This window comes from Eublepharis macularius, chromosome 2 (genome assembly GCF_028583425.1).
Source record: "Eublepharis macularius isolate TG4126 chromosome 2, MPM_Emac_v1.0, whole genome shotgun sequence".
Classification (NCBI taxonomy): Eukaryota; Metazoa; Chordata; class Lepidosauria; order Squamata; family Eublepharidae; genus Eublepharis; species Eublepharis macularius.
In genome coordinates, this window is record NC_072791.1 from 58,640,295 (window position 1) to 58,666,280 (window position 25,986).

At 42.1% G+C, this 25,986-nt stretch overlaps 1 protein-coding gene across 2 annotated transcripts in view; it reads right to left on the reverse strand.

Moving 5' to 3' along the window:
- AQR (aquarius intron-binding spliceosomal factor) overlaps positions 1-25,986 on the reverse strand; it is a 71,761-nt gene that overhangs the window by 40,344 nt on the left and 5,431 nt on the right. For both annotated transcript variants that reach the window (XM_054970735.1, XM_054970733.1), the window contains exons 4-12: positions 18,963-18,998; positions 17,120-17,240; positions 16,307-16,447; positions 15,525-15,593; positions 14,611-14,711; positions 13,153-13,229; positions 8,769-8,833; positions 5,134-5,250; positions 2,059-2,172 (exon numbers count right to left, since the gene is read on the reverse strand). In XM_054970735.1, coding sequence (XP_054826710.1) covers positions 2,059-2,172; positions 5,134-5,250; positions 8,769-8,833; positions 13,153-13,229; positions 14,611-14,711; positions 15,525-15,593; positions 16,307-16,447; positions 17,120-17,240; positions 18,963-18,998 — 841 coding nt within the window. The remainder of the gene's footprint in view (positions 1-2,058; positions 2,173-5,133; positions 5,251-8,768; positions 8,834-13,152; positions 13,230-14,610; positions 14,712-15,524; positions 15,594-16,306; positions 16,448-17,119; positions 17,241-18,962; positions 18,999-25,986) is intronic.

Below are 25,986 nucleotides of genomic sequence, written 5' to 3' on the forward strand. Positions count from 1 at the left end.
AACATACATGTCATAATCCCTTATATATCTTAGATCTAAAAGATAAAATACAATATTAAGAAACTCACCGAAGTGCTTCCTGAAAGGACAGATAGTCGCACACAACCCAAGTCTGAGGTCTTTTAGGTGCGGCTATCTAAAACAGGCTCAATGACGTGAAGCCCACATTATCGTACCCAAATTATCCAACTTGTTATTTCCCTATGGTATGTCATAAGTAGGGGTGTGCATCCTGAAAAAATTTGGGTTTCCTGCTTCGGGTTTACCCGAAGCGGGAAAATAATTCAGATATACCATAATTCCAAAGTGCCAATTCTGGTATTTACTCGCTTCAGTATGCTTCATAAATATTCGGAGCATACTGAAATAAAAGGGAGCAACTCCCCCACCCCCCCACCCTGGCCATCAGGGAGAGGGGGAGGGTGATCAGCTGGGCAACAGCGGCGGCGACAGCATGCACAAGGCTGTGACAGCCTGGAGCCAGCTCCTCTGCCGCCGTACAGCCTCCTCTGAGCCTGCAGAGCTGCCTCCTCCAGCCCTTCCTGCCCCTCAAATGGCTACCACGGAGGCCATTTGAGGGGCAGGAAGGGCTTTCTCTGCCTCCCCCACCACTCCACGGCCCCGCAGGGCGGCAGGGAGGGCCGGAGCCACCGCTGCCGCCAACGTTGCCAAGGTAAGTGGGGGCTGCTTGCAAGCAGCAGGAAAGAGGCCCTTTAAACTCAGCCCTGAAGCTTTCCGAAGCATTATGAATGCTTTAGAAGCTTTTATTCAGGATTTCCGCATCGGGACCAGATTCAGATATCCTGAATCTTTACGGATTAGGTCCAATTCCGGTTCGATTAGGTCCCGAAGTGCACATCCCTAGTCATGAGTTCCTCTGAGATGAAGATTTTTCTCATGCAAATAAATGCAATAGATTTTGTACTTCTTCAGAACAAGCTGCTGAGATTAGTCTGGGCATCCATCTGATCACTGTGCCTTATCATATTTAAAGATGTATAACAAGAATTTAGCAAAAAAAACCCAGGTTTGCAAATATGAAAATAAAACAACCGAAAGGCCCTTTTGTTCAACCAATACCTGTTTCAGATAAGAGTTTGCAACAAAACCACAGAGAATGCAACAATGTCCAATTCTGAGAATGAAGACTACCAGATGATTACTAAGGCCTGGTGACCTGGGTTCCTCTGAATGAACATATAATTACTTGCTCCCAAATAAGCAACCCTTCCAATCTTCTCCAACCCCAGCAGTAGATAAATGCCAAGGGTGAACTACAAAACCATTAAAGCTTAAGCAAGAGGCATGCCAAGCAGTGTGTGTGCTGAACTTGTAATCAAAGGAGATATGATTTAAATTGTTACACAACTTTTCATATTTGGCGGCCAAATTCTATGTACCTGTTACTCGGGGGTGGGGGAGCATGCACATGAGCCTTTAATAGATATTCAAAGCCACAGAGCAACTTTAGTGCTATGAACTTTAACCATGCCTGAGAGCCCCTAAACTAATCATTTCAGTTTTATCTGTGTGGTCTGTATAGTTAAACTTTGTGGTGTGAGGATTACGCAGACTGAGCCCATGCACACTGGACTTGGTGCTTGAAGTCCAATGTGTAAATGTTAGGTGAGAGGCAGGCACCAGAACAATCTGTTCCCCATTCCACATATGGAAAGATCATTCTCACAGGATTATGGTGGCTGAACAGCCAGTACAACATATTTGTAACCAAGGTCATACCTGAAACAGACAGTTTCCTGGATGACAACTGATTCACCAACTGTGTTTGTTCATAGGAACAGGCAGGATTAAATGTGGAAGAGATATTATTTCTAGGCCACGGTCTTTTTCAAGTTAGTCATCACCTCTTATCTGAATACTTAATATAATTTTGTTGAGAACTTTAGGACACTGAAGAGTGATATGCAAAGAAATAAAAATAGAATCTGATCCCAGTATAGAAAAATGTTTTGCAACTATAAAATAATTTTAACAAAAAGGTACATCAAGTGAAATGATAATAAAATTTTAACTGCCAAAACAGAGGGTATGACCTACCTGGAGGGAAGTAATTCTGTCATAGTGAATTGTCGTCATCTCATTCTCTGTCAATGCATTTCCAGTCTGGTCGTTAATTTCAAAGCCAGTGTAGAATTTTAGCATGTCTAAGAGCTAAAATAAATTCATAATAGACTAGGTTACATGTTTTAGGGGGGAAATGGCAACTTTAATTATCCTATATGACACATGATAAACATTGTGGGAGTTCTGAAACTACCAATATTTTAATATTTTCGTATCAGACATATTGTGTTTATACTTCTAAAGGCAGTAATTTGAGAGAAAAATTTCCTTTTGAGTTATTAATAAACCATAACCATCTGATAAATGTGCATGTTACTTTCAGGCACAGTTCAAAATTTTTATAATTAAGGCCCTAAAGGGTGTGGGATGAGGGACTTGATAGACTGCCTCCTCCCATATTGTCCAGCTGGCCGGGTAAGAGCTGCCCAGAGGTAAATAGGTGACCACCATAGACAGTGCTTATTTAATGGTGGCACTTGACATTTGAAGACCCTACCTCTTGAAGCATTTAATTTACCATCTTCTAAGCACCAGGCTTTTGTATGAAGGGTTCCACTATTTTTAGTGTTATTTATATGGCCGGATATCAGGGGTCATTTCATAGAAAAAGAGCTGGAGGAACTCATTAGCATAACTCATTAGCATATACCATGGCCCTTGCCATCACTGGAACTGTGTCATTGGCATAACGGATTTGCATATGCCACACCCCCTGACATCACCTATCCTGGCTGTTTTGGACCCAATCCTGGCCATTCAGGGCTGAAATTGGGCCCAAAATGGCTGAAAGTCAGGTGGGCATGGCCACCTGACATGTGACCTCTTTGGAGAACTACCGGAACTGCGTTCCTGCGTGTTCCCCCTCAAAATGAGCCCGGCCTGATACTATCCTGAGGGCCATTACTTTATTCTACTGAATACTGATTTTATACAGCTTTGGTATCCATAGCAGGCTGTTTTTATTATTTTATTGTTGTATTGTTTTTACCTTATAAGCTGCCTGAAGCAGGTCTGGGAAGAGGTAGCATATAAACTTGTTACATAAACATTACATGAATTAAAATAATGTACGGTACAAACTTTGTTATCTAGAGATCTGCAGTTGCCAGTTATCAAAATATGCCAGATAGGCAAGCCTTTATGAGCCAATAGTGTCGAATGGGTGGAAACCATGGCTGAGATCCAGCCACAGCGCCAGTATCTACTCCATCGTCACTTCCTCATAACTGCTATAGCACCCATGGCAGGGATGAGCTGCCTGTTTCTCTGTCGCCCACTCCTGCAGGAGAGTGGGCTGGAGGAGCACGCAGGGTATCCCAGCTGGCCTCTGGCCATAGGCATCGCTTGCTTGGCACCAGCCCCAGTAATTAGTGGAAAAAGAAGGAACATTTCTTGGCTGGAAACAAGTATAGGCAGGATCTGTAGCCTGTTCCTTCATTATCTGTTCTTGTTCAAGAGTAGGTAGTGGCGGAGAGGGCACCATTTTGGCATGCCAGTTAACCAAATCTGCCAGTCAACCGTGTTCCAGATAATATAGCTTCTACTGTTACATAGAGTTGGAAGGGGCCTCAGAGGCCATGTAGTCCAGCTCGCTGCCCAATGCAGGAACAGTCTAAAGCATCCCTAACAAGTCTTCATCCAGCCACTCCTTGAAGACTGCCAATGAGGGGGAACCCACCACATTCCTAGGCAGCTGATTCTACTGCTGAATTACTCTTAATATGAAAGGATACTGAACAGTTTTGATTGTTGATACAACTGAAGGATGTATTCCATAGTTTAAGACTAAGAAAGGGGCTTATTATTCAAAAAGAGGACTGGAAAGTGCTTTGATTTCCAAACTGCTTCCAAAATTAGTATCAGTGGATTTGAAAGAAAATTAAAAAATTGTTTCAGCATCTCATTCTGTATTATTGCTGCCTTCAGAGGAACCCTGTGGCCTCTAAAATATATACCTTGGACTTATTAAGATCTTTGGGACAGAGGTGCTCAAATCGCTCAAGAAGATGACAGAATATGTATTACTGTTCCAATAATGAGGAAATTTTGCTGGGATATTTAAAAATAACAGTAGAAGATACAAATCTGTCTTCTGTTTACTTAAGCACCTAAAATGAGTTTGGGATCACTCTAAAAAAAAGGCAGAGACACCTTGTATTTCTCAATGGCTTACTAAACTGTAACTGGGAAAGTACTGAGTCTCAGACTAAAAAATTCTGTTATTCATGAATATTATCTAATCAGATTTTTTTTAAAATATATACTTTCTGTGAAAATGTGCAAACAATTTCATTTTCTAGTGCATTATAGCTAACAAGGTAAAGTACAGATTTCCTTCACAGCAGAGATGGGTATTTGGCTCAAACCAAAAGGTAAACTGAAAATTACATTCAATAAATTCACAACATTCTTCTGGACTTGTCAACATTCAGTCGTGTATGGTGCAATCTTAAAAAGAGTTATACCCTTCTAAGACCAATGAAGTCAATGGATGTAGAAGGGCATAACTCTGCTCAGAATGGCACTGTTACTGTTGTGAACTCTTAGGGGAGACAGCACCTAACCGGGAAGCACCCTGCAGTCCAGCACCAAGCATTGAGCGGGTGCAGCATCCACTCAGCCGATCCCTCCATTCCCAAAATCAATTTAATATGCAGCTCTGGTTCCAAGAGTGTATCAGATAAGAATATATTCTGCATGTACAAATACAAATAGATTTTTCCCTTTGTTACACGTGTGCAGTTCCTGAAAGCACATCCATTCTTTTTAAAAAGTGCACAATTAAGCCGAAGAGAAAATTAAACACCATACAGTTAACAAAAATCGCCCATAGCTGAGAGAGTTTGGCAACTGTAGTTGCACTCAGCTACCACTCCTACCTCACATGATTCTCATGAAGCACTGAACCACCTGACAAGAGCCCAGAGCATATGACCATCACCAACCATTACTTTTCACCTGCGATGGGTAATAAACACAGCATTTAATTGGCTAGCGAGCATTCTGAGCTACTCAGAGAAGCTTCTACAAAAAAGCAGCAAGTCTTACCTGACAGAAAAGATGGCCCTCTTTGTCCCTTTTGGCCAGACTGGATAAGTAACAATGTACAACTATATGGGAATCATCTAAGATTGTATTAAACCATCGCCGAGTGGGAAGCAAAGCCTAGAATGAACAGCACATTATAAACAATTGAATACACAGCACGTAAGTTTTTATTAACAACTAGAGGACTGGTTAGAATTCAGTGCTTCATAAAAACTTGATGGGGATTAGTTGCTATAAGGCCCTAGTGATATCACTCCTTCCAATAGCAATCTTGACAGTCCTGTGCCTATCAGTAAAGAAGTAGAATGGAGGAAAAGAGAAAACTGGCTCTAAAGGGCCCTAAACCAATAATATGATGAAAGAGATTATTAAAGTCAGGAGATATGCAGGAGAGCCCTACTACTGCCCCTACCCCCCCATATAGTTCCTACAATCCTAAATTATTCATATGCATGTGTGTAAAGTTCAGTCAAGTCATAGCTGATGTGGGGCAACCCCACAGGGTTTTCAAGGAAAGAGATGTTTAGAGGTGGTCTGCCACTGCCTGCCTCTGCATAGCAAACTTGGGCTTCCTTGGTGGTCTCCCATCCTAGTACTAACCAGGGCTGACCCTGCTTAGCTTCTGAGATCAGGCTAGCCCATGCCATCCAGATCAGGGAAATTATATTTACCCAAGGGCAATTTCAGCTTCAAATGGGGCAGAGTTCCTAAGAGCTGACAAGGACAGAGATGAAGGGGTGAAATCAGTGTTGAGGAAACTGCATACTCATGAGAAGCACATTCCCTACCTACTTGCCACAAAACAGAGAGAGAGAGAGAGAGAAATATGTTAAAAGGCAAGCTTTCCTTCCTGCAGTATATCATGCGGGCTCAAGGCCTCAGAAGCTAGACTACTTAAGTTCAGGACTATGAGAGCAGAAAACTACTTACCTAGTCCCAGAGCTTAGCAGCTTTTGTTGTACTATATATTATACTACTGGGGGGGGGGATTTCTGATCTGTTGTTCTCCCTGCAATTCCTCTACAGGCCCACAACTTGTCTGCTGTATCTATAATTTCTGAAGCATCTCACAAATAAAGCATTGTACACAAAATGTTTATAGAAAGGCTACGTCCAATGAGCCGATAATTTAATTTAGGCAGGCCTAGAATAAGCCTTAAAAATAGAAATAATTATCAACCAGTAAAGAACATTAAAAAGACATAATAAAAATTGGGAAGTGACATAAACTATAATGGGAGATGAAAGATAAGTAAGAGCTACAGAAAGAGTATGTTTGAAACTAAGCAACAGAATCTGAAACGGAATGAGAAACAGTAAAGTAGAAAAGCATTATCCATATTGGCATGAAGAAAAATAAGGTAGGCAGGGGGCAAACCAAAGGAAAAAGATCAAAGATGGGAATAGGGAAGGCCAACAAGAATCCCATGGGAACGCTCGAGAATGAACTAAAGTATGATTTAGAAATAACACAAACATAAAAATTCAACCAATGAAAACATACAATTTAATAATTGTATTATCAGTATGGCTTGTGATAAGCAAACAGAACTGATTAACAAAGTACGCATTTCTTTTGCACACAAAAATACAGCCTTGTCAATAGAAAAATGAACTGGCTGGAACACACAGATGCGCTCCTCTGATTCATATCATTGTTAAATGGTGAAATGTTCAAGTAGTTTAGACTCAATCATAACATAGATGTAACATTATACGAAACACTGAAATGGCCCACGGGGAGAAAAGGGACCATAAGTGTATGTAAAGACGCTCTGCTCAGATGGGACAAGCTAGAGGAGAAGAACAAATGTGATGGCTTTTTATAGCCGATTTCTGGTTTGCCAGTTCCAATCAGCCCAACAGGCTTCAGAAACTATATGAATTCTTTAAACTCTCCTGTAATGCCCTCAGCACAGAAAAGAACGAAAATGAAATGTTCTTCTGTTTGGCTTTTCAGAAAAGATCCAGCAGTGTCCCAGCTGAACACCTAACATACCCTCTCTCCAGGGACAGAATTCTGCAGTAGAGAGGTTGTGTTTAATGATACTAAGCGTGCAGAGTTTTTAGCAAAACCAAAACCATTAAGACGTATCATACTCATATAAAAAGGTTAAAGCACCTATGTTTTGTGTCCAACTGCTTCTATACAATGGATGCCATGACCATCAGTTTTAGACTTCCTGGAGCTGAAATAATTTAAAATAAAAATGGCCATTCATGTGTGAAACAAGTCCTGCCAATTATTGATGCATGAACTAGTTCCTGTAGCATTCAAAATAGCAGCGTCAGTGAATCCAGAAGAATACTGCTAGTATCAGCATTCACCCAAACCATGTTCTAAGAGTATTAGGAGGGTTGCTGCTCATGGTACAGTTGCCACATGAAGGCTGCTTGCATGGGGCACCCATTTCATGCAGCAGTCCTGGCTGCAACATAGAGGTGAGCTACAATGCTGTGTGTGTGTGTGCATGCATGCGTGCATGGGGGGAGGGGTAATCCACAAGGCAAGTATACAAAGCAGCTTGCTGCCAGGAGCAACCTTCACACAGAAGTTGTTTTGGCGCAAGATGCACAACCTAAGAAATGGTCCTCTCTGTATGCTCACCCCAAAAGAGAAGATGGTACTCTCAAACTATTCCACAGTACCACGGGACTGTGCTTACATGATGGCTGTAGTAAAATGAAATTGTGGTGGACTCTTTTATAAAGGGAATAGGGCTGTAATTTATGGCACTATTTATTGTATACATTATCTTGTTCTTATTGCATTGTTTTCTAAATTCCATAATCCGCTTTTTATATTGTTTACTATGTTTGTATTGTTTACTAGGTCATGTTTTATACTATTATGAACACATTAGTCTCTAACTATAATAAAATAATTGCACTGTTTATTGTTCGTCTTATAATGTTTCTATTGCATAGCTTTAAAATTTTGTAATCCTCCCTGAGTCTCAGAAAGAAAGGCAGAATAAAAAATTAAATAAATAAAATTTAACAATTGCTTTTACTGATAATTTGTTGCTCTAGCGCTCACAATAAACACACTAGAAATAACAGAGAAACATCAAGGCCATTTCAAAGAACAGTCAGGTTCTGAACTACAGGAGGTCATTTTCTTTTTTACATAAACATTCACATTTAATGAGAATCTTTGTATGCAATTATCTGTGTGAGCATCACTAACTGTTGGCCTCTGGGCTGAAGCTGGCTCACTAAGGTGTGCCAACTGGCCTTCCAGTAGCCAGGCTTAGAGGCAAATCAGGAATGGATAAAAAGGCATTTGGCAACAGGACTTTCAGGTGAAAGATGAAGTGCTGCATTACCATTCTTCACTTACTTATTATAATGCCTCTCCAGGAAATAGTAGTTGTTGACCAAGTGCTTCAAATCCTGTTCCTGAACATTCTCCATTTACTTTGATACAATTTACCTGAGATTACTGCAAAAGCCTCACCGAAATGAAAAAAAACTCTGACTGAGGCTTGATGCATCAGTCTCATGAAAGATGATTTTGTCGGGTAACATTTTAGAGTTAATCATATTTCTATCTGCAGCTTAAGCACTGAGACAAACACACAACGTACTCTCTTAGATTAGAGAACAGACAGATGATTATATACTCATCTTACCTCTAGATCTATCATGAGTTCAATGAACCTTTCACAGTAGTGCAATTTATCCATAGAGAGAGAGCCTAAAAAACAAAGATAATTTGTAAACTATTCCTGAAATTGAAGGACAACACAATGCTCTCTAAAGGAAGATTTTTTTAAAGACCAAAGTTAATAATTGTCAGTCATTTATCCAGTAGGTGGGAAATGAACATTTTCTTTCTGCAAAGACTACAGTAGTCATCAAAACTACAATTATACTATTACTCAGCAACGATGTTTGCCATTTTTGTTTTACTTCATGGGGGAAACAGAAGGGAAAGTTGGATTTAGGGGAAATCTTCAAATCTAACACATTTTTTAAAGTCCCAAAACAATGCGGAACTAACACTGAAATTAACATAAGGACTCTACTTAAAAGGTATGATGCAGTTGTGAACTGACTTCCAAAGAGCATTATTCTACAACTGAATATTCTACAGCATAGGGTACAATCAGCTGATCCAGGAAGCCCAACTTTGATGGGTGGGATTATCTGGCCACAGGAAAGCTCCATGCCGGCAAAACCATGGCATGAGGCTGGTGGGAGACAGACGGCAGCAGGCGGAGTGGATTCCCATCCTGCCCTTGGAAAGCCTTGGAAGTGGTTCCCCCATAGGAAGCAATGGAGAGGGCAGCTTGTTCAGGGGTCCATAGAATTAGACCCCAGGGTCCAATATTCTTGACATTTGGAGGGTCTTTAGTGGACAGGAAGGAGTAAGTTCACTGCAAATTTGGTGATCTGCTTGAAAAATACTACCTGCCCACCCTACCCTCCAGATAGCTTTCCTCATAGGGAATTTGGCCAGATAAATTCAAGATTCTCTAACCAGATTAGAGACTCTTACCCAGATTTCACAGGTACGTTTTTTTTGGGTATCCCTGAAACCTGGATCTGGATCAACCAATTTGTTGGGGGGGGGGCATACCACTAGTTACTGGTAGTCCTAAACTGTGTTGTTCTAAAACTTTATCTGTGATCGTTTTTATTTATACTGTAAATTGCTTTGAGTCCCCACATGGTAGAAAGGCAGAGAAGAAATGTTTTAAATAAATAAGTAGGCTGAGAGCAAATGACAGGCCCAAGGTCACTCAGAGTGGGGATTTAAAGCTGGATCTCTCAGATCCTAAAGCAATACTAACCATTATGAAGCACCGAGATTACAATTGTTCCTTTGTTGAATTCATGAGTTGTGTTTGACTGCCCTGACAATCAGCACGCATCTAAAAATATAACATCATCCTCATGTATTGTTCATTACCATTTTTTTCTGTATTAAGGGACATTATGCTACAAAATCCCTGATCACCAACTAAATGTTTTTTTCAAGGTAATCGTTTCTTCTAAAACATGCTACTAGGTGAGTCGTGCTTCTATGGACACTATTTCCATTCTGTAGTCTTTTGCTTACATTTAGTACACTGTCCAGATCCAAGCACTCCAAGTGTGGGTGACTGTCAATTAGATTGCCTGGTGAGAGAGGCTGAATTAAAATAGTCTTTGCCAACTCCACTCATCAGATCTTTGGGTCTAGCCTGCTGATGTACCAAGAAAAGTGGAAGGCACAGCTTTGTCATCTCAACTTCATCTCCATCATCAAGCCTAGACTTGGTAATACATGCAGATAGGAATGATAATTCAAGCTCAGGTGCTAAAAGACAACAGATATTCCTTTTACCAACTGGGCCCTTAACAACAAGGCTTGTTGACCCAGTATTTCATTGGTACACCACCAAAAATTCCTTAGGTTTAATGAGTTTAGAATATATTTTAGGCAGGGGGATCATGTTTTCATATATTGTACTAATTAGCACACTTCATTCTCAGTACAGGATTTGAGTAATCTTGGTGAACAGGCTGGATTTCATAGATGGAGACTCTTTTAATGCAGAGCTCTGTTCATGGACATGATTCCTTTTATTTCCTTCAACTTGCTGCACAGGTCTCCCTATGTTCCCCTATCGAGCCTCTCCTGAAGACTCATATCCAACTACAATACTTTAATATCAAATGCCCCATAATAAAATATTCTTTTAAATTAGACTTCTTTAAAAAGCTAAACAAGTTGAAAATGTACACAGCAAGAAAAAAGGCATAAAGATTAATCTCAACAGATATAATTTAATTTAGTAGAATTCTTTGGACACACTGAAGACCAACCTGCAAGAGTATGTAAATGTAAGCAATTTTAGAAATTCCAAACCAGAAAAAATGGAAAGTAAAGAGAACAGAGAACAAAGAAGAGGTGGGACAAAATAATTTACTATCAGACCAGGCATAAGCATTCCAAAAATAAACTCTCTGCTGAGATCCCCTTGAGCATTTTGAGTATTTTTATTTCACCTGGGAGAGATGTACTCTTGCAGATATTAAAGAATAGCTACCCCGTAATATTTGAATTCGAAGCTGTGTGTGTATATACTACTTTTCATTTTCACAACTTTATAGCAGCTTGACAGTGAGCTCAAAAGGAACTTTCTGAGAACACAGAAGTAATCTAACCAACACAAAAGCTGAAATTAATTTTTTAAAAATAATACACATACCAGGCCCCTTTAAATAGTCTATCAACATTTAATTTGAACTGAATAATTTGAATAGCAGTGTCTCATCAGTTTCACAGGCTGGCAAATTTCACACAGCGTAACACAAAAGGAGTCCACAAAATAACAACATATTCAAAATTCAAAAAAAATCAATGCATTCCATAACAGAATGGAGGTGTGCATATTGGGAAAAAGCAGCCTTTGGGACAGAAGACTTATAACACTGGCAGAACTCTTGTATTTCTGTCACACACTGCAGAACTCTTGTATTTCTATCCTTGGTCTCTAAGTAGTGATGGGGGCGGGGCGGGGAAGGAGAAGTCTGCTCTCAGTAGAGATCCTCTACCCTTGAAGAAAGATAGCAGAGGTTGCTCCCACTGCAACCTCTGCAATACTGCCCTAATCAAAGGTTACACATGTACGTCCTCTTTCCACCCAGGCAACATGGAGTTGCCATGCAAAAGAACTCTGGGGTGACATCATACATCCCAAGAGCTTTTAAGACCCTGGCAGGACAAAGAGATTTTGGGCTACAGTGCTAAACTCATGTGCTGCCTTACAAAAGGACTCCAGGGAAACTAGACACACACCCAAGAGCTCTGAGGACATTGTGCTGGCTTCCCCAAGCAGTGTCACTCACTGGTTTGCATCACTTCACAGAACTTTGGCAGGGCCAGAGATGCATCCTGAAAGTTCTTGCTCCAGGCTCTCCATAATTCTTTCATCCCACTTTGCTCCACCCCAGTCATCTCAATAGAGAATGCTCAGAAAAACACACCCATCTGTGTACTCTTCCTAAGCCGTTTCTTTACTCCCCTATCTTTCTAAGCAGCAAGGGAAACAGATTACCACTCTTCACTGCTGAAGTGAATGTGTCATTGGGGTTGCGGGGAGGTGGATGACCACTGGGTTTGGAGGACTTTTTCTTTGACCCCTCCCCAAGATTAGCCATCCAACAGTAAATTGATCATGAAGGGGAAGAATGAGAAACAGAGTCACATACTCCTGCCCCCCTCTCCCAAAACCCTTACAGATTTGTAACTGTATGCAAGTTTCACATCCCTGGAAAATTCAGCTCTGGAGGAGAAAGGGTGGAACATGGGCACTGCCCTAAGCATGCCAGAGGCACAGCAACAGGACAGAAGGAGGCACCCTATGGAGTCTGCAAGCGCATGGGGGGAGAAGACACAAGGGAGGACATCCAGTGCTAGGCCCTTATGGAGCAAAGTCTTACCCAAGGGCAAAGGTCTTCTTGGGAGAAAGTATCTAATCAAGAGTAAGTACAGGGAAGCAGGAACTGGGTGTGTTGGGAGAGAGGATAAAAAGAGCTCAAGTAGGTGGGGAGGAAGCAGCTACCTGGGACCAGTTAGGAACAGCACAGAAGAGCAGCCAGCGAGTCTGAGCTCTCTATGGTCATCATAAGCAACTCTCCTGGGCCAAAAAGGCAGTATTCCTAACCAAGGGGCAACAACTACATCTGGCCCCAGGGTACTTCAGATGTTAGCCCTGCAAAAAGGAACAGTGGCCAGAGCTAAGGAGTTATGTAGACCTTGCGAAAGTCCTCATATGGGAAAGTAAACCAACAACCTTGGTGAATGCAGGTGGAGGTGATTTGGAGTATCAGGGTGACTGTTAACCTTGGAAACTGGAGTCTGGAAGTGAGCAAAGCAGCAAAAGGGCAATCTCAACATTTCTTAAGTGTTGGCTCATCTTTGACAATGCTGATAAAAAAGGGACATCCCTGTGGGGGCGGGGGCAGAACGTAGCCCTGGGTGCATAAAAACATATTATACATAGGAACAAATATGCTACATACCTGAAATGGGTATAGATTTTAACACCGAGATGAATTTTTGAATCAGTTGTGAAAGAAATAGTCTTTCTTTGTATGCTCTGAAAAAAAATTACACATTGAGCCACTAATAGTCTGCATCCCATCATATCAAAGGCTCAGCAGAGAATGTAGTTTCTACACATTTTTTCATTGATCCTGGTACCAAAGATTATGATGCTGATATTATATATACTTAGCTTTTTGAAAAAAGCCCACATGCTTTCATGAACAACAATTTCCCCCACTGCATATTCAAGGAATTTCTCCATTAATATAGCGAAGTTTTGTAAGATCTGTTAACTAACTGAAGAAGAGCAATTTCCACATTACAATGGAAAGATGACCTTGCAAAGAGTAGACAGGGAATGCACGCACGCACGCTCTCTCAAATAGAACCAATTCAAGAAAAACGGCCATACTGTTAGAATGTCTCACAGAATTGTGGAGGGAGGGAAATCACCCACCATAGAAAATTAATTTTAAAAAAGTGGCACAACCTGTTCAAACTTCCTGCACGCAATCCTCATGTGTTTCAACAGGCTGCTTCTGAAGAAAGCTGTAATGCATTGCAACTGAGATTAACATTTGTTTAATATGGAAGCACTGGATGGACACTTCAGATAAACCAGAAGAGCATTCAGGAATATTGTGCTGGATGGCTGTGCTGTGTCTTATTCAAGAACAAGTAAATTATCAGCCGCTAATTAACAACCACTCTGAGACCTGTGACTGAAAACAAGAACAGACTTGGGAAAAACAGATGCCACCCTCTCTTTCCTAGGCCAATGAAACACTGGGCTGCATCCCATCTAAATTCTGAATATGGAAGCGTAACACCCCTGCTTATACTCACTGCTGCAGCCTGAAATGCCTCAAGAAACACTGCTCCTGGAGGATGGGGGACTCCCAGGAGCATCATGAGACAGGAGCTGTAAGGCATGGAGCAAGGGTCACTGCGCGTGGGGGGGGGGGTAGGTAGTTGCGAATTTCCTGCATTGTGCAGGGGGCTGGAACAGATGACTCTGGCAGTCCCTTCCAACCCTATGAATCTTATGATTCGGACCAGTCCAGACGGCAGGCCAGCAATGGGACAATGCTGCCAGTTTCACAGACTTTGCTGAACTAAGCACAGGACATTAATGGGCCTTCCTAACCAGAGCTCTGGTTAGGATGAGATGAGGAAAAACATTTATGAATTTATATTTACCTGTTTACTTCCTGTGAGGATAAAGTGTTGAAATGTAGTGTTGTATTTGCACTTACTTGTTTGCACTTGCACTTTAGTAGAATTATTAACAATTTATTGGAAGAAAGTTAGTTGTGTATTGTGTTAATTATGGGGATTAGGATCTTTGTTGGTTGCCATTTATTTCAAAGCAGCCATATTACCAACCACGAGCATCAGATTTAAAAGGTATCACACTGTTCCTGTTAACTTACTGTATCCGTGTATTCTCATCCATTTTCTCATCATTCTTCTTGATCAAATTCCAAAATTTCCTAAGCTTAGGTGTCTTTTTCAATTCAAGCTCCAGGCGAGCCTACAACAACGAAAACAGAATGAGCTTTCTTGCGTTATCGTTTGCCCCTGAAAAAAAACCCCTTTCTGCTTGCCCATCTTGATATTAAAACTGCATTTGCAAGAGATCCCAAAATCAGTGAATACCACTCTTTGCAAATAACAAATCCCGGATAGCACAAACTCTCACGAACCAACTCCTCGGACCCATGCTCTCACTCCTCAAACCCAGGGGACAGCCTGTGTGATGGAACATGCAGTAGGGGCACACTTTCAATTCCTTTACAGCACACCTGCCAAAAGGCTGGCAACCACAGCTTCCAAAAGACCTCCATGTTGGTGGTGGGCAATGGTCATCATCTCAGGCTGGAAGTGAGTGTGAACTTTCATCTCTAAAACCCAGAGGTTATTTGCATTTGGCTTTTTGTAAAGCTGCCCCAAATCTTTGTTAGGAGGGGGAAATGCAGGATATATTTAAATAAATAAAACAAAATAATGGTTGTTGTGGGTTTTCCGGGCTGTATTGCCGTGGTCTTGGCATTGTAGTTCCTGACGTTTCGCCAGCAGCTGTGGCTGGCATCTTCAGAGGTGTAGCACCAAAAGACAGAGATCTCTCAGTGTCACACTCACTGTCACTGAGAGATCTCTGTCTTTTGGTGCTACACCTCTGAAGATGCCAGCCACAGCTGCTGGCGAAACGTCAGGAACTACAATGCCAAGACCACGGCAATACAGCCCGGAAAACCCACAACAACCATCGTTCTCCGGCCGTGAAAGCCTTCGAAAAAACAAAATAACTTTAAATAAATGAATACATTTATCATAGAACACTTACAGGTTGCAGGCCCATCCACATTGGCAGAGAGATGAGTTGCTGAACTTGTGATCTGATCAAATCCACTTCCTGTCCCAAGAAATACAAAAGCAATTTAAGACACTTTCACAGCCCCACAGCAGGCCTATGCAACACGTGCTCCCTTCAGCCTGCAGGCTATTGTGCGACTTGCCAGAAGCTTATCAACCCTATTTAGGTAGTCCCAGGCCAGAAGCAAAACAGGAACTTAGTGAGGGTTTTCTGAGCCACCAGATAAGATTTGTGTTTGGGTGGAACAAGCTGTGCAAGGAATAATCTCCCAGTTCTATTCTCAGGGATAGTTTGCACCAGCTGACTTGCATACTGCAGCCATCATCTATTTAAATTTTGGATTTCTAAACCATCCTTTCCAGAAAGTCTCAAGGCGAGTCTCAACTTTATATAACTGAAACGCTAGCAGAAGGAAAACAAAAGCATATTAACATACCACTAAAAGTTGTCTTCCTTCTGCTAGCATTTCAGGAAAGGACAGTCACCTTTTGAGGGACAATCCTTCAGACTGCCTCTATTCATTCCTCTGCAGTCTAATGTAATGAACGGCAAGTTTAAGGCAGCTTTGAGAGCAGAGGGCTGCAACAAGTGTGAGGGTGAAGAGTCACAGTGCACACCAGCCAACCAAGAGTTAACAAGAGTGTCAGTCTGTTGTAGGAAGAGGGTCCTCAGGCAAGTCAGCACAGGATCCAAAGACAGACTCAGCTGCAAGTCTTAACATAACAAATGGGTGACCTTCAGTCTAAGCTTACCAAGCTGTTGAAACAGTGATCAAGGAACAGCAGAAGTATTGTTTGCTCTTGCAGTGAGAATCCACTGTCATTCTCAGCCAAGGATGCCTCCAACACACATTTGAAAAAGAATGGAAAGTGCTCTGGCTTTCTTTTGAATGTCTAGATGGGAAAACAGATCGTCAATCTCCTCAAGTGGAAAATCTTTGAGGGAAAAGTTATTAATGGAATTGTGAGGTAGATATTATAGGTGAGTATTAAAAGCAAAACAAGCCATGTGCAAAAGCAGGCAGCTTTATAATAAGAGATGTATACTTTTAAAGAGTCCATTCTTATGTTAAAGAACCATTTGGACTGCTACTCCCCTCCTCACTGCTAGTTACCACTTCCCCACGCTCAGCTCCTCTCATATTCTTCAAAGTTCAAAGTTCTATACTTCAGGGAGCTGTAACCACACTATTCCTATAACGGAAAATGACTGTAAGATTAAATTGCTCTTCAGTTTCCATTATAGTCTTCTTCCAGAAGTGAAAATTTCTCTTACCACTGTCTTTTGGCACCATAAAAACTGCACCGCTAAGTGCCACACTTTATCAAGCAACAATACATGGGAAACGCCTCAAAATGACTGAAACAATTACTTCTTTTCATATTGTTCCTGCTTCCATTATGAAATGTGCTGTTGTTTAAAAGGCTATGACAGATAACTTCAGACAAGGCACAACGACAGCCAGTATTGTACATCCTGACATCTTCTGACACTTTAAGTGGGCAACAAGAAAGTTGCAAATTGGGGGATCAAAGTTACTGCTGACTGTAATTGAATTTTATTACCTCCCACGCAGGCACATTCTCTCTGAACTTTTCATTCACCATACAGCAGATTGACATCAAATAAGCCTTGCTGGACACCTCAGGAGAATAATTCACCCATAAGTAATTTTCCAGGTACTGGCTGTGAATGGTGAAAAGAAAAAGAGTTACCACCCATGTAATCTGCCACTTATCAGTGGAGAAAAGCATAATTATCTACCATTTGGGGGAAATAACTCTATATGATTTTGCAAATATTTCCAATATTACATAAAGAGCAAGCTACTGCTCTAAACAGGAACATTTAAAGCAGTCTGAATGAGCACAGCTGATGACTTGCCCACTGGGAAGCCACTGCTCATTAGGATTTGTCTGTGTACTTGGTACAAGGTCTACATTATCCTAATGATGGACACTAACTCATGTTGGTTTTTCATGGGGAAAGAGAATAAGCATCCCTCTCAGCTGTGATACACAGCCACAGACACTGCTTTGGCACCCAAATGCAAGTATCTCCTGCCTTTTGAGACAAAGCAACATAGAATAACAACGAATGGCTTTTGGAAAGTCATTATTATGCCAAAAAATATGAACAAAATCTATCAACAGCACATTTTTAAATGCACTAGACAGTCAGCGAAAAACAGATCTAAATATGTTAGGAAGTGAATGGTACTCAACCTAAAGTTGTTTAAAATATTTCTTTTAGAAGTTCCTCTGAGCTCCTAACTTGCATGATGTACACCAAGTATATATTTGCACGGCAATAAGAAGCCACAGAAGAACTTAAGTTTAAAGGAGTGCATTAGACAGGCATGCTTTACTGAGCATGCTAGCTACTTGCCAAAATCTTCACAGGGCCACTGTGTGTTACTGTACTGCTTTGGATCCTTGTCTTAATAACAAGATACTTTTATAATTCAGCCACCTTGTGAGCATTTATGTTAAAAGCTGAAGTCTAAATATTTTGAATAACAACAGCAACTGTTCTGTAAATGATAAAAGCATTGGGCTACCATCTGTGTCAGGAAGGCACATAGAATTTTCTGGGGCCTGCAAGATGTGTGCAGGGAAACAAACATGAGGGCCAGTGGGCTGGAGTGAAGGGGATAAGGGGATGAAATCACCCTGTCCCCTCATTAGAGCTCTGCTTGTAGAAAAGGAAGGAGAAGCCATTTCCACTCCTTGCCCCTCCTCACTGCAGCCCCCAACCCACTCGTGGATTCTGCTACCCTAGCAGCAATCCTTCCAGGAGTCAGAAAGGGCCATGGCTATGCAGAGGAGCATGAGGAAGCGCCACCTTCTGCACAAGGAGTGGCAGGATACTGCCAACTTTCTCTGTCACCTTTACAAGTTTCTTGCAAGGCTATTCAGTATCATCACCCCCGTCTTGCTGGGGAAAGGGCCAGAACATGGAGGCTAAAAGACAACGATTTAGAGGTGGAGACTTTAGTCAGGAATCCTTGAGCTCCCAGGCTTCTTTCCTTGCAAACAGGTCAGCAATTAAGCAGACCGACTATTCTGGCAAATCAGTTTATTGTTATGGTTTCTTTTCCTTAGGATTCCATACTCTGGCTTAATCCTGGTTTCTGGGGAACGTAGAAAACTATACTTAGGTGTTTGGCTGAAACAATTAATTGAGCTGTTGCAACAGTGGGGGTAACTGCTGTCAAGTCGCAGCCTACTTATGGTGACAGCAGAAGTCTTTCATTTTTGAGCTTCATGCAAAACCCCAAGATCCCTCCACCCCCCAATTCATTCACTCAATGGACCCCATTGCTTGCCATTTCATCTGAAGCATGCTCTGGCGTCTGTTTAGTTACATTTTCTTTAGCAGGGCATCTCTTGCTCCAGAAACACTTACCTGAATTCCAGAAGCATGATTTTTCTAATGGCAAATCTGAAACCAAAGAAAGAAATGACTGACTGCATCATTATTTCCTTTACATAGGCGGGGTCAGGGAGAGTCCAGTGGCACCTGGCGTGGGCTTTCGGGGACCACAGTTCTCTTTGTCAGATGCATCTGGCAGGGAGGGCTGTGGTTCTCGAGGGCTTGTGCTGCAGTGGAATTGGTTGGTCTTGGTGGTGCTGCTGGACTCTTTTTGATTTTGCTACTACAGACTAACAGGGCAAACTCCTTTGAACCTTTACAGAAGCAAACTGATCCCCACATCAAAAGGAGCTGTTTGAATCTCCATATCAAAGGAGCTGTTTGCATCTCCCCTCTCCTCCCCCCTCCCCTCTCCTCCTCTATATTTGACCAGTTTCTGTTGGCCCTCCATGCATCTGACGAAGAGAACTGTGATTCTCGAAAGCTTATGCTACAATAAAATTGGTTAGTCTTAAAGGTGCTACTGGACTCTTTTTGATTATTTTCATCTGAGTCAGTTGTCTCACATTACAACAAAGATGTCCCTCCACAGTGCTGCTAATGGAAACTGTAGCCACTACCCAAAGTTTTTGTATGGGCATCTCTCTACTGGCACATCATCATCTTATGTGCTGCATTGCCATAGATGCTGGCATATTTCCTCACCATAAGAGCACAGAAGTCAGAGCAGTGAGCCTGAGGACTGGGCTGCAAATCAGACCAGTCTCCCCCATGTTTCCGGAAAATCATATCCCTGAACATTTCAACATCCCCCCTATGAGTGAACCGCAAGAATTGCAAATCGTTTCATATCCCTTTTTAAGCTTCAGTTCTTTCATATTCCTCTGGATACAGAAAGCTCTTCAACTTGACCAACCCCATTACATTGTCTTGATGGTAGGTACAATCCATTGCTGAATCACGGCAACTCAAGTCAGAGTTATGCACATTTCTGTATATTAAAACAGGGGCACCTAAATGCACATCAAGGCAGACTGGGTCACACATTATATTGTTTTGACAGATGGCCAAGAAAAGACCACACACATGAAGAAAGGGAAGAGGGAAAATGCAGGGCATGCTTAACATAGCCATAAAACTTAGTCAACACCATTAGGTAATAAAACACAAGCGTGTACTTTAAAACGGCAAACACTCTGCATATTTCACACAGATAGCTTGACCAAACTTGGCATGAATGAATCTGGTAGCTATAGACATTTTTTAAAAAGAAATTTTAATTGGTCATTTTTATCCCACCTTGTAGCTTTCAGATTCTCAGGGCATAAAATAAAACAAGAATATAAGCTACCAACATAACCTATCACCGCCACTGAAACCAAGAGCAAATACAAGAGTTCCATCCTAAGCAGAGTTATACCCACAAGCACACTCCAGTCACTGGGCTTATATGGGCTAGCTCTACTTAGAACTACACTGTAAGAACAGAAATGGCTAAGTTTTAAAACGTCAATTCAACAACAAATAAAAATAAGAGAATATACATTTTTAAAAGGTTTAGCGGCAATGAATCCAAAGAATCAGAGAGAGAAATGCAAATGAATAAAAACTGTTACACTACATTTGTCAGAGTTTACAGACTACCAAATAAAGCCAATTGAGTAAAAGAAATTAGTTAGCTTTTACAACTGCAGCAGCCATGGCCAGACCAGGCAGGGATATGCTACCTGTTCCTCCATTACCCATGCTGACAGTAAAGCCAATGGTGGAAGAGTAGGCAGGGTGTCTGGCCAGCTTCCAGCCATGAGTGTTACTCACTGGGCAGCAGTATGAGCAAGCAGCATCTAGGGCTGGAAAATGCTTCCTGTTCCACCGCCTGATCTTGTATGAGAGTGCACGTGGAAAATCAGGCAGGGCACCCCAGCTGGCTTCCCTACAGGTGCTGCTCACCTGGCAACAGCAAGAGTGGGCAGTGCCTACAGCCTAGAAACTCTCCCTGCCTTCTCCTGTGGGAGAGCAAGCAGGGAGAGCTTCTGAGCCAGTTCTTAACCTTGGGCACTGTCTGCTTATGCTGCTGCCAGGCAAGTGGTACCTGTAAGGAACCTGAGACTAAGTCTTTGGTAAAAATGGCTGGCATTAAGTTCAGAATTCTAAGTGTTGTCAGGTTGTGGCCTAGCCCAGATATGTGATTGCTGGGCTGATTAATAACAGCTGTGGAGCCGTCTCTGCGGTCCCAGAGATTCAACCTTGGAAGACTGTTCTCAGAGAGGCTCTATGTTCATTCCCTAGACCAGGGGTGGGCAAATTGCGGCCCACAGGCCGCATGCGGCCCACTACAGAGTTTTTTGTGGCCCGCCAAAGAAGGGGAGCCTCAGGGAACTAACTGCGGCCGCCCTTTGAATGACGCGAGATCTGCCCCTTTCATCTGCGGCTGGGCCTTTCCTCAGGGAGCACCTTGGGCTCCCGTCGTCTCTTTACACACAAGCGCGTTGTTCTCATTTTGGTCTGTTCCTCTGCGTCCAAGCGGCCTAGCGGCGTACGGAAGCCAGGAAGGTTGGGCGGCCTCTCCCATCGCCTAGGTGAGGGCGCCATTCCCCCCTCCCCTTCGTCTGCGCTGCCAGGCACTTTGTCAGCGCTGCCAATGTGGAGCCAGCCGCTGCGAAGGCGGAAGTGCTGCGGGGAAGAGAAGGAGGGAGCCCTGAGCCGCCGCCGCAGCCATGGAGAGCTCCTTGGAGAAGGTCGGCGCTTGCCCCGGCTGTTTTAAAGGGGAGGGGGCAAGGGGGAGGGTCCCTTCCCAGCCTTGCGAGGTGGGGATCCGGTGGGTGGGGGGAGAGGGGGCGATCGCGACAGGGAAGGATCCCGAGAGAGCGCCTTGCAACCGTGGGATCTCTTCTTAATTGGGGAGGGGGGTCTTTTTCATTATTTAAAAAAGCGATTATGTTAAATAGATTGTCTTTTTGAGGGGGTGGGATTGGTATTTTTTTCTAGCTGGGGAGAGGGAAGGGAATGTAGTTAAAGTGGTAGATTCCCTACTGTGGTGTGCATTAAGGGTGAATAATGGGGCAGGTATTTATTTCTTTTTTTTTTTGCTTACTTTGTTTATACAACACTTTCTCCCCAGAGGAGACCCAAAGTGGCAGACAACGTTTTGCCTATCTCCATTTTAATGGTGAAGGCAATTTTTGTCATTTCCCTTTATTAGGAAAACAGAAAGTGCCTGAAAGTGTTTCTGCTAAGATTAGGGATCATCTGCAGAGTTTGGAGGACGAGGTCACAAGAAGATTTCAGGACTTCAAGAAAATTGATCCTAAATTCAATTTGCTCTCTTATCCCATCACTGCTGATATTGATACAGCACCTGAGGAGCTGCAGCTTGAACTTATTGACATGCAGTCAGATCACACTGTGAAAGAAATGTTTAATGCTGTGACATTAGTTGACTTTTACAAATCTTTGTCTGCTGAAAAATTTCCATGTATGAAGAAATTTGCTGGGAAAATGTTCTCTATATTTGGGTCTACATATATTTGTGAGCAGTTTTTCTTGCGTGAAGATCAACAAGAGTAAATATAGATGCTCTTTGACAGACATTAACTTGCAGGCTGTGATGAGAATCTCAACAAGCAATCTCACTCCTGATTTCAAAAAACTTGTAGAAAAGTGTGATAGGGTACATTTGTCTCATTAAACTGATTCTAAAATTAAATGTGCTTGCAGCTATAGATGATATGAAATTAGCACAATAAATAAATTGAATAAAACTACCACTATTTTATTTAATTTATATTTATTGATTTTTATGATACAATTTATACCTTTTCTGAAATGCAAAGTTAACTAATGAATGCAATCATTTTAAAAGGTGCGGCCCTCCGCTAACCTCCGCTCCCACAAAGTGGCCCCCGAGCCAAAACAATTGCCCACCCCTGCCCTAGACTTTCACACAGCTGAAATACTAATTAACAACTCAGCCCTGATTGGCTCTCGAGTTGCTGGGTGATGCACTGAGTCCTGAAAAGATGGCTTCTCAGCTAACCCAGTTCCCCAGTTAGTTTTCTTCAAGCAAGAAAGCTGAAGGCTGCATGCTATTCATCACCTCAGCGTGTCCCTATATAGAACCAGCTAGGCATGGGAGAGGACTCACATTATAACGGAAGGGTGAGATAAGCAACAAACAGATGTCAAACAGAGATGTCAAATAGAGACAGCTAACTCTCAAGTTTTAGACAGACAGATTTTATTATGCAGCAACAGTAAGTTTTTCTTATTTTAATGTCTGTTCCCTATGTAAGAATGTTTTATGATTTTTGCAAACCCTCCTTAAGCTAATAAACCTAACTTTTATTTAAGCTGAGTCTGGAATTCATGATTTGGGCATGGGTACACACTAGAATGAACTCGGAGTTTGGAAAGCCAAGGCCTTTGGGAAAGGAAGAGCTTTCAGTCTCACAAACAAAGGGGAACACATCCCACCTGCCTGATTGCTGAAGTGGCTGTGAGCAGCGCTCAGAATTAGGAGGGGAGGTGGCCTTCCCAGCAGTACCCAGAGTCAAGCATTTTGTCCCACTTCCACCTGCTCTCAAACAAGAGCAAGCACCAAAGTAGGGGAAAAACATCTCGGATGGCTCCTGGCCATGGGCATCACTGGCTCGGCACTAGAGCAAGCCAATGGCACTAGTGGGTGAGTAGCACTCCCTGCCCTCCTCCACCTGCTCTCATGCCACAGAATGTTCCTTGGCCAGCTCCCAGCCATGGACATACGGCATCAGCAGCACAAATCAGTTGTACCTATAGCTAGGACCCAGAGCCCACTCCTCCGCTCTTCAGTCTCACTCAATAGCAGCCAATGTTTGAGCAGGCTGTAGGATGGCATGCTAGTCAACCATAGTTTGTTATCCAGCATGCAGTTAAGTGACAGAACTTTTACTTTTTAAAAGCATACACACACTAGAAACCGAGTGGTAAACAAGCTCCCATTCAAAAAACATCACAGATGAATTTAAATCGTAGCTACCCAAGAGAAATGTACTTAGCACAGAGTATACCTTTATAAATACAGGTGTGCGCCCAAAAAAAAAAAATCCAGTTGATCTGGACCTGAGTTTTAGGGAAACTAAAAAAAATTGGTATCCCTGAAATCTAGGTCAGATTCTCGAATCCAGTTAGAGAATCCTGAATTTATTCAGCCTTTACTCAGCCATTATTCCCTATGGGGAAAATTATCTGGAGGCATTTTCCAAGAAAACTTCACCAAATTTGCAAGCAACCTACTCCTTCCCATACATAAAAGACTCTCCAAATTTCAGGAAGGTTGGACCCTGGGATTTAATTCTATGGGCCCCTGAACAAGTTGCTCCCAGCCACTTTCTATTGCTTCCTATGGGGAAACCAATCCCAAGGCTTTCCAGGCAAAGAGAAACCTTAAGCAAAGGCAACTCCAGGCCAAAAGGCAGTCCCAAATGCAAGGCCCACTTCCATTGCAAGCTGAATCAACAAAGCCCAACAGAACCAAAGAGAACCAATGCCAAACCAGAGAACCCCAAAGCCAAACCAGAGAATTCTCCCAGACTGACGTAAAGGAGTGAGGCTCACTGGAGCCGCAGAGTTTAAAAGGCAGCCAATGGGTTGCCCTGCGGCTCCCAGTATAGCCAATTTATACATGGCAGAATTAGAGGATAAATTCTTTCTGAATCCCCAACAAAATTCCTTTTTTGAGGAAATTCTCTACTATGGCAGGTACATTGATGATGTGGCCATTATTTTGAGAGATGGCAGTAATGCTGAGGGGTTAGCCACATGGATGAATTCAGTGGATGTTAATATTAAGTTTTCTTGGCACTATAGCCCTGATGAAATCCATTTTTTGGATGTATGCATTTACAAAAGAATAGGAGGGAAGTTAGGCGTGAAACCTTATAGAAAGCCTACCGATAGGTTTGCTTATTTGCATTATACCTCTCATCATTCCAAAAGCCTTATTAAGAATATCCCATATGGCCAATTCTTAAGATTAAAACGTAATTCTACCTCCTTTGAAGATTACAGTAGGGAATCTTCTCAAGTAGAGAGGGCATTTATACAACAAGGTTACCCACAGGAAGTGGTCAGGAAAGCTAGATTAAAATCCTATTTGATTTCCAGGGACAGTTTGTTAGCTCCAACCACTAGGTCTGATGAGGATAGAATTACATGGTCCATGGAGTTTTCTACTTTGGCTCTCAAGATCATTAGAGTCATCAGGAAAAACTGGCACATATTGAAATTCATTCCAGGGTGTGCTGCCTCACCATTAGCGGGGCTAAGAAAAACGAAAAGCATTAAGGATTTAGTGGTACATACAGACTTCAAACAAAAAACCACATCTGGCAATTTGCCAGTGGGACACTTTTAATATGGTCACTGTAACATATGTGACCTTTCAGTTAGTCTCACAGATATAATTAATCCCATTACAGGTAAGAATCTTTACAGCAAAAGTTTTTCAACATGTGTTACTTCACAGGTTGTTTATGTTATACGTTGCTCATGTGGGTTACTTTACGTAGGGAGTACCACTAGACAGCTTAAACTGCGAATCCAAGAACACATGTCCCGAATCAGAACCAAATCTTTGGAAGCACCCCTAAGCCAGCATTTTGATCAATTCCATACCCATGAACGAGAATTTGTTTTTTCTGTGCTCCAGACAGTGGACCCTAAACAATCTGTTAACACGCACAGGATGTTGCTACAGTTGGAAGCACAGTGGATTGTCCGATTAAATAGCCTTGCACCCCATGGGCTGAATCTTGAGGTGGATTTTTCTCCATCTCTGGGCTAATAAAAACCAATTGGCATTTTACAGTTATTTTTTTGTAACATCATAGCCTGGCCCCTTTAAATTGAAGGCACTGGGTAATAATGAATATAACTTTAAATAGTGGATGTAGTCAGCACTACCCCACCCCATGGAGTAAAATCATTCGGGAACAGAAGCTTCTAAGAGAAGAGTAGCAGTAGCAGACCATAATTGGTGAGTTTTTTACTGTAATGTTTGTATTTGCAAGGTCTGTTTAAA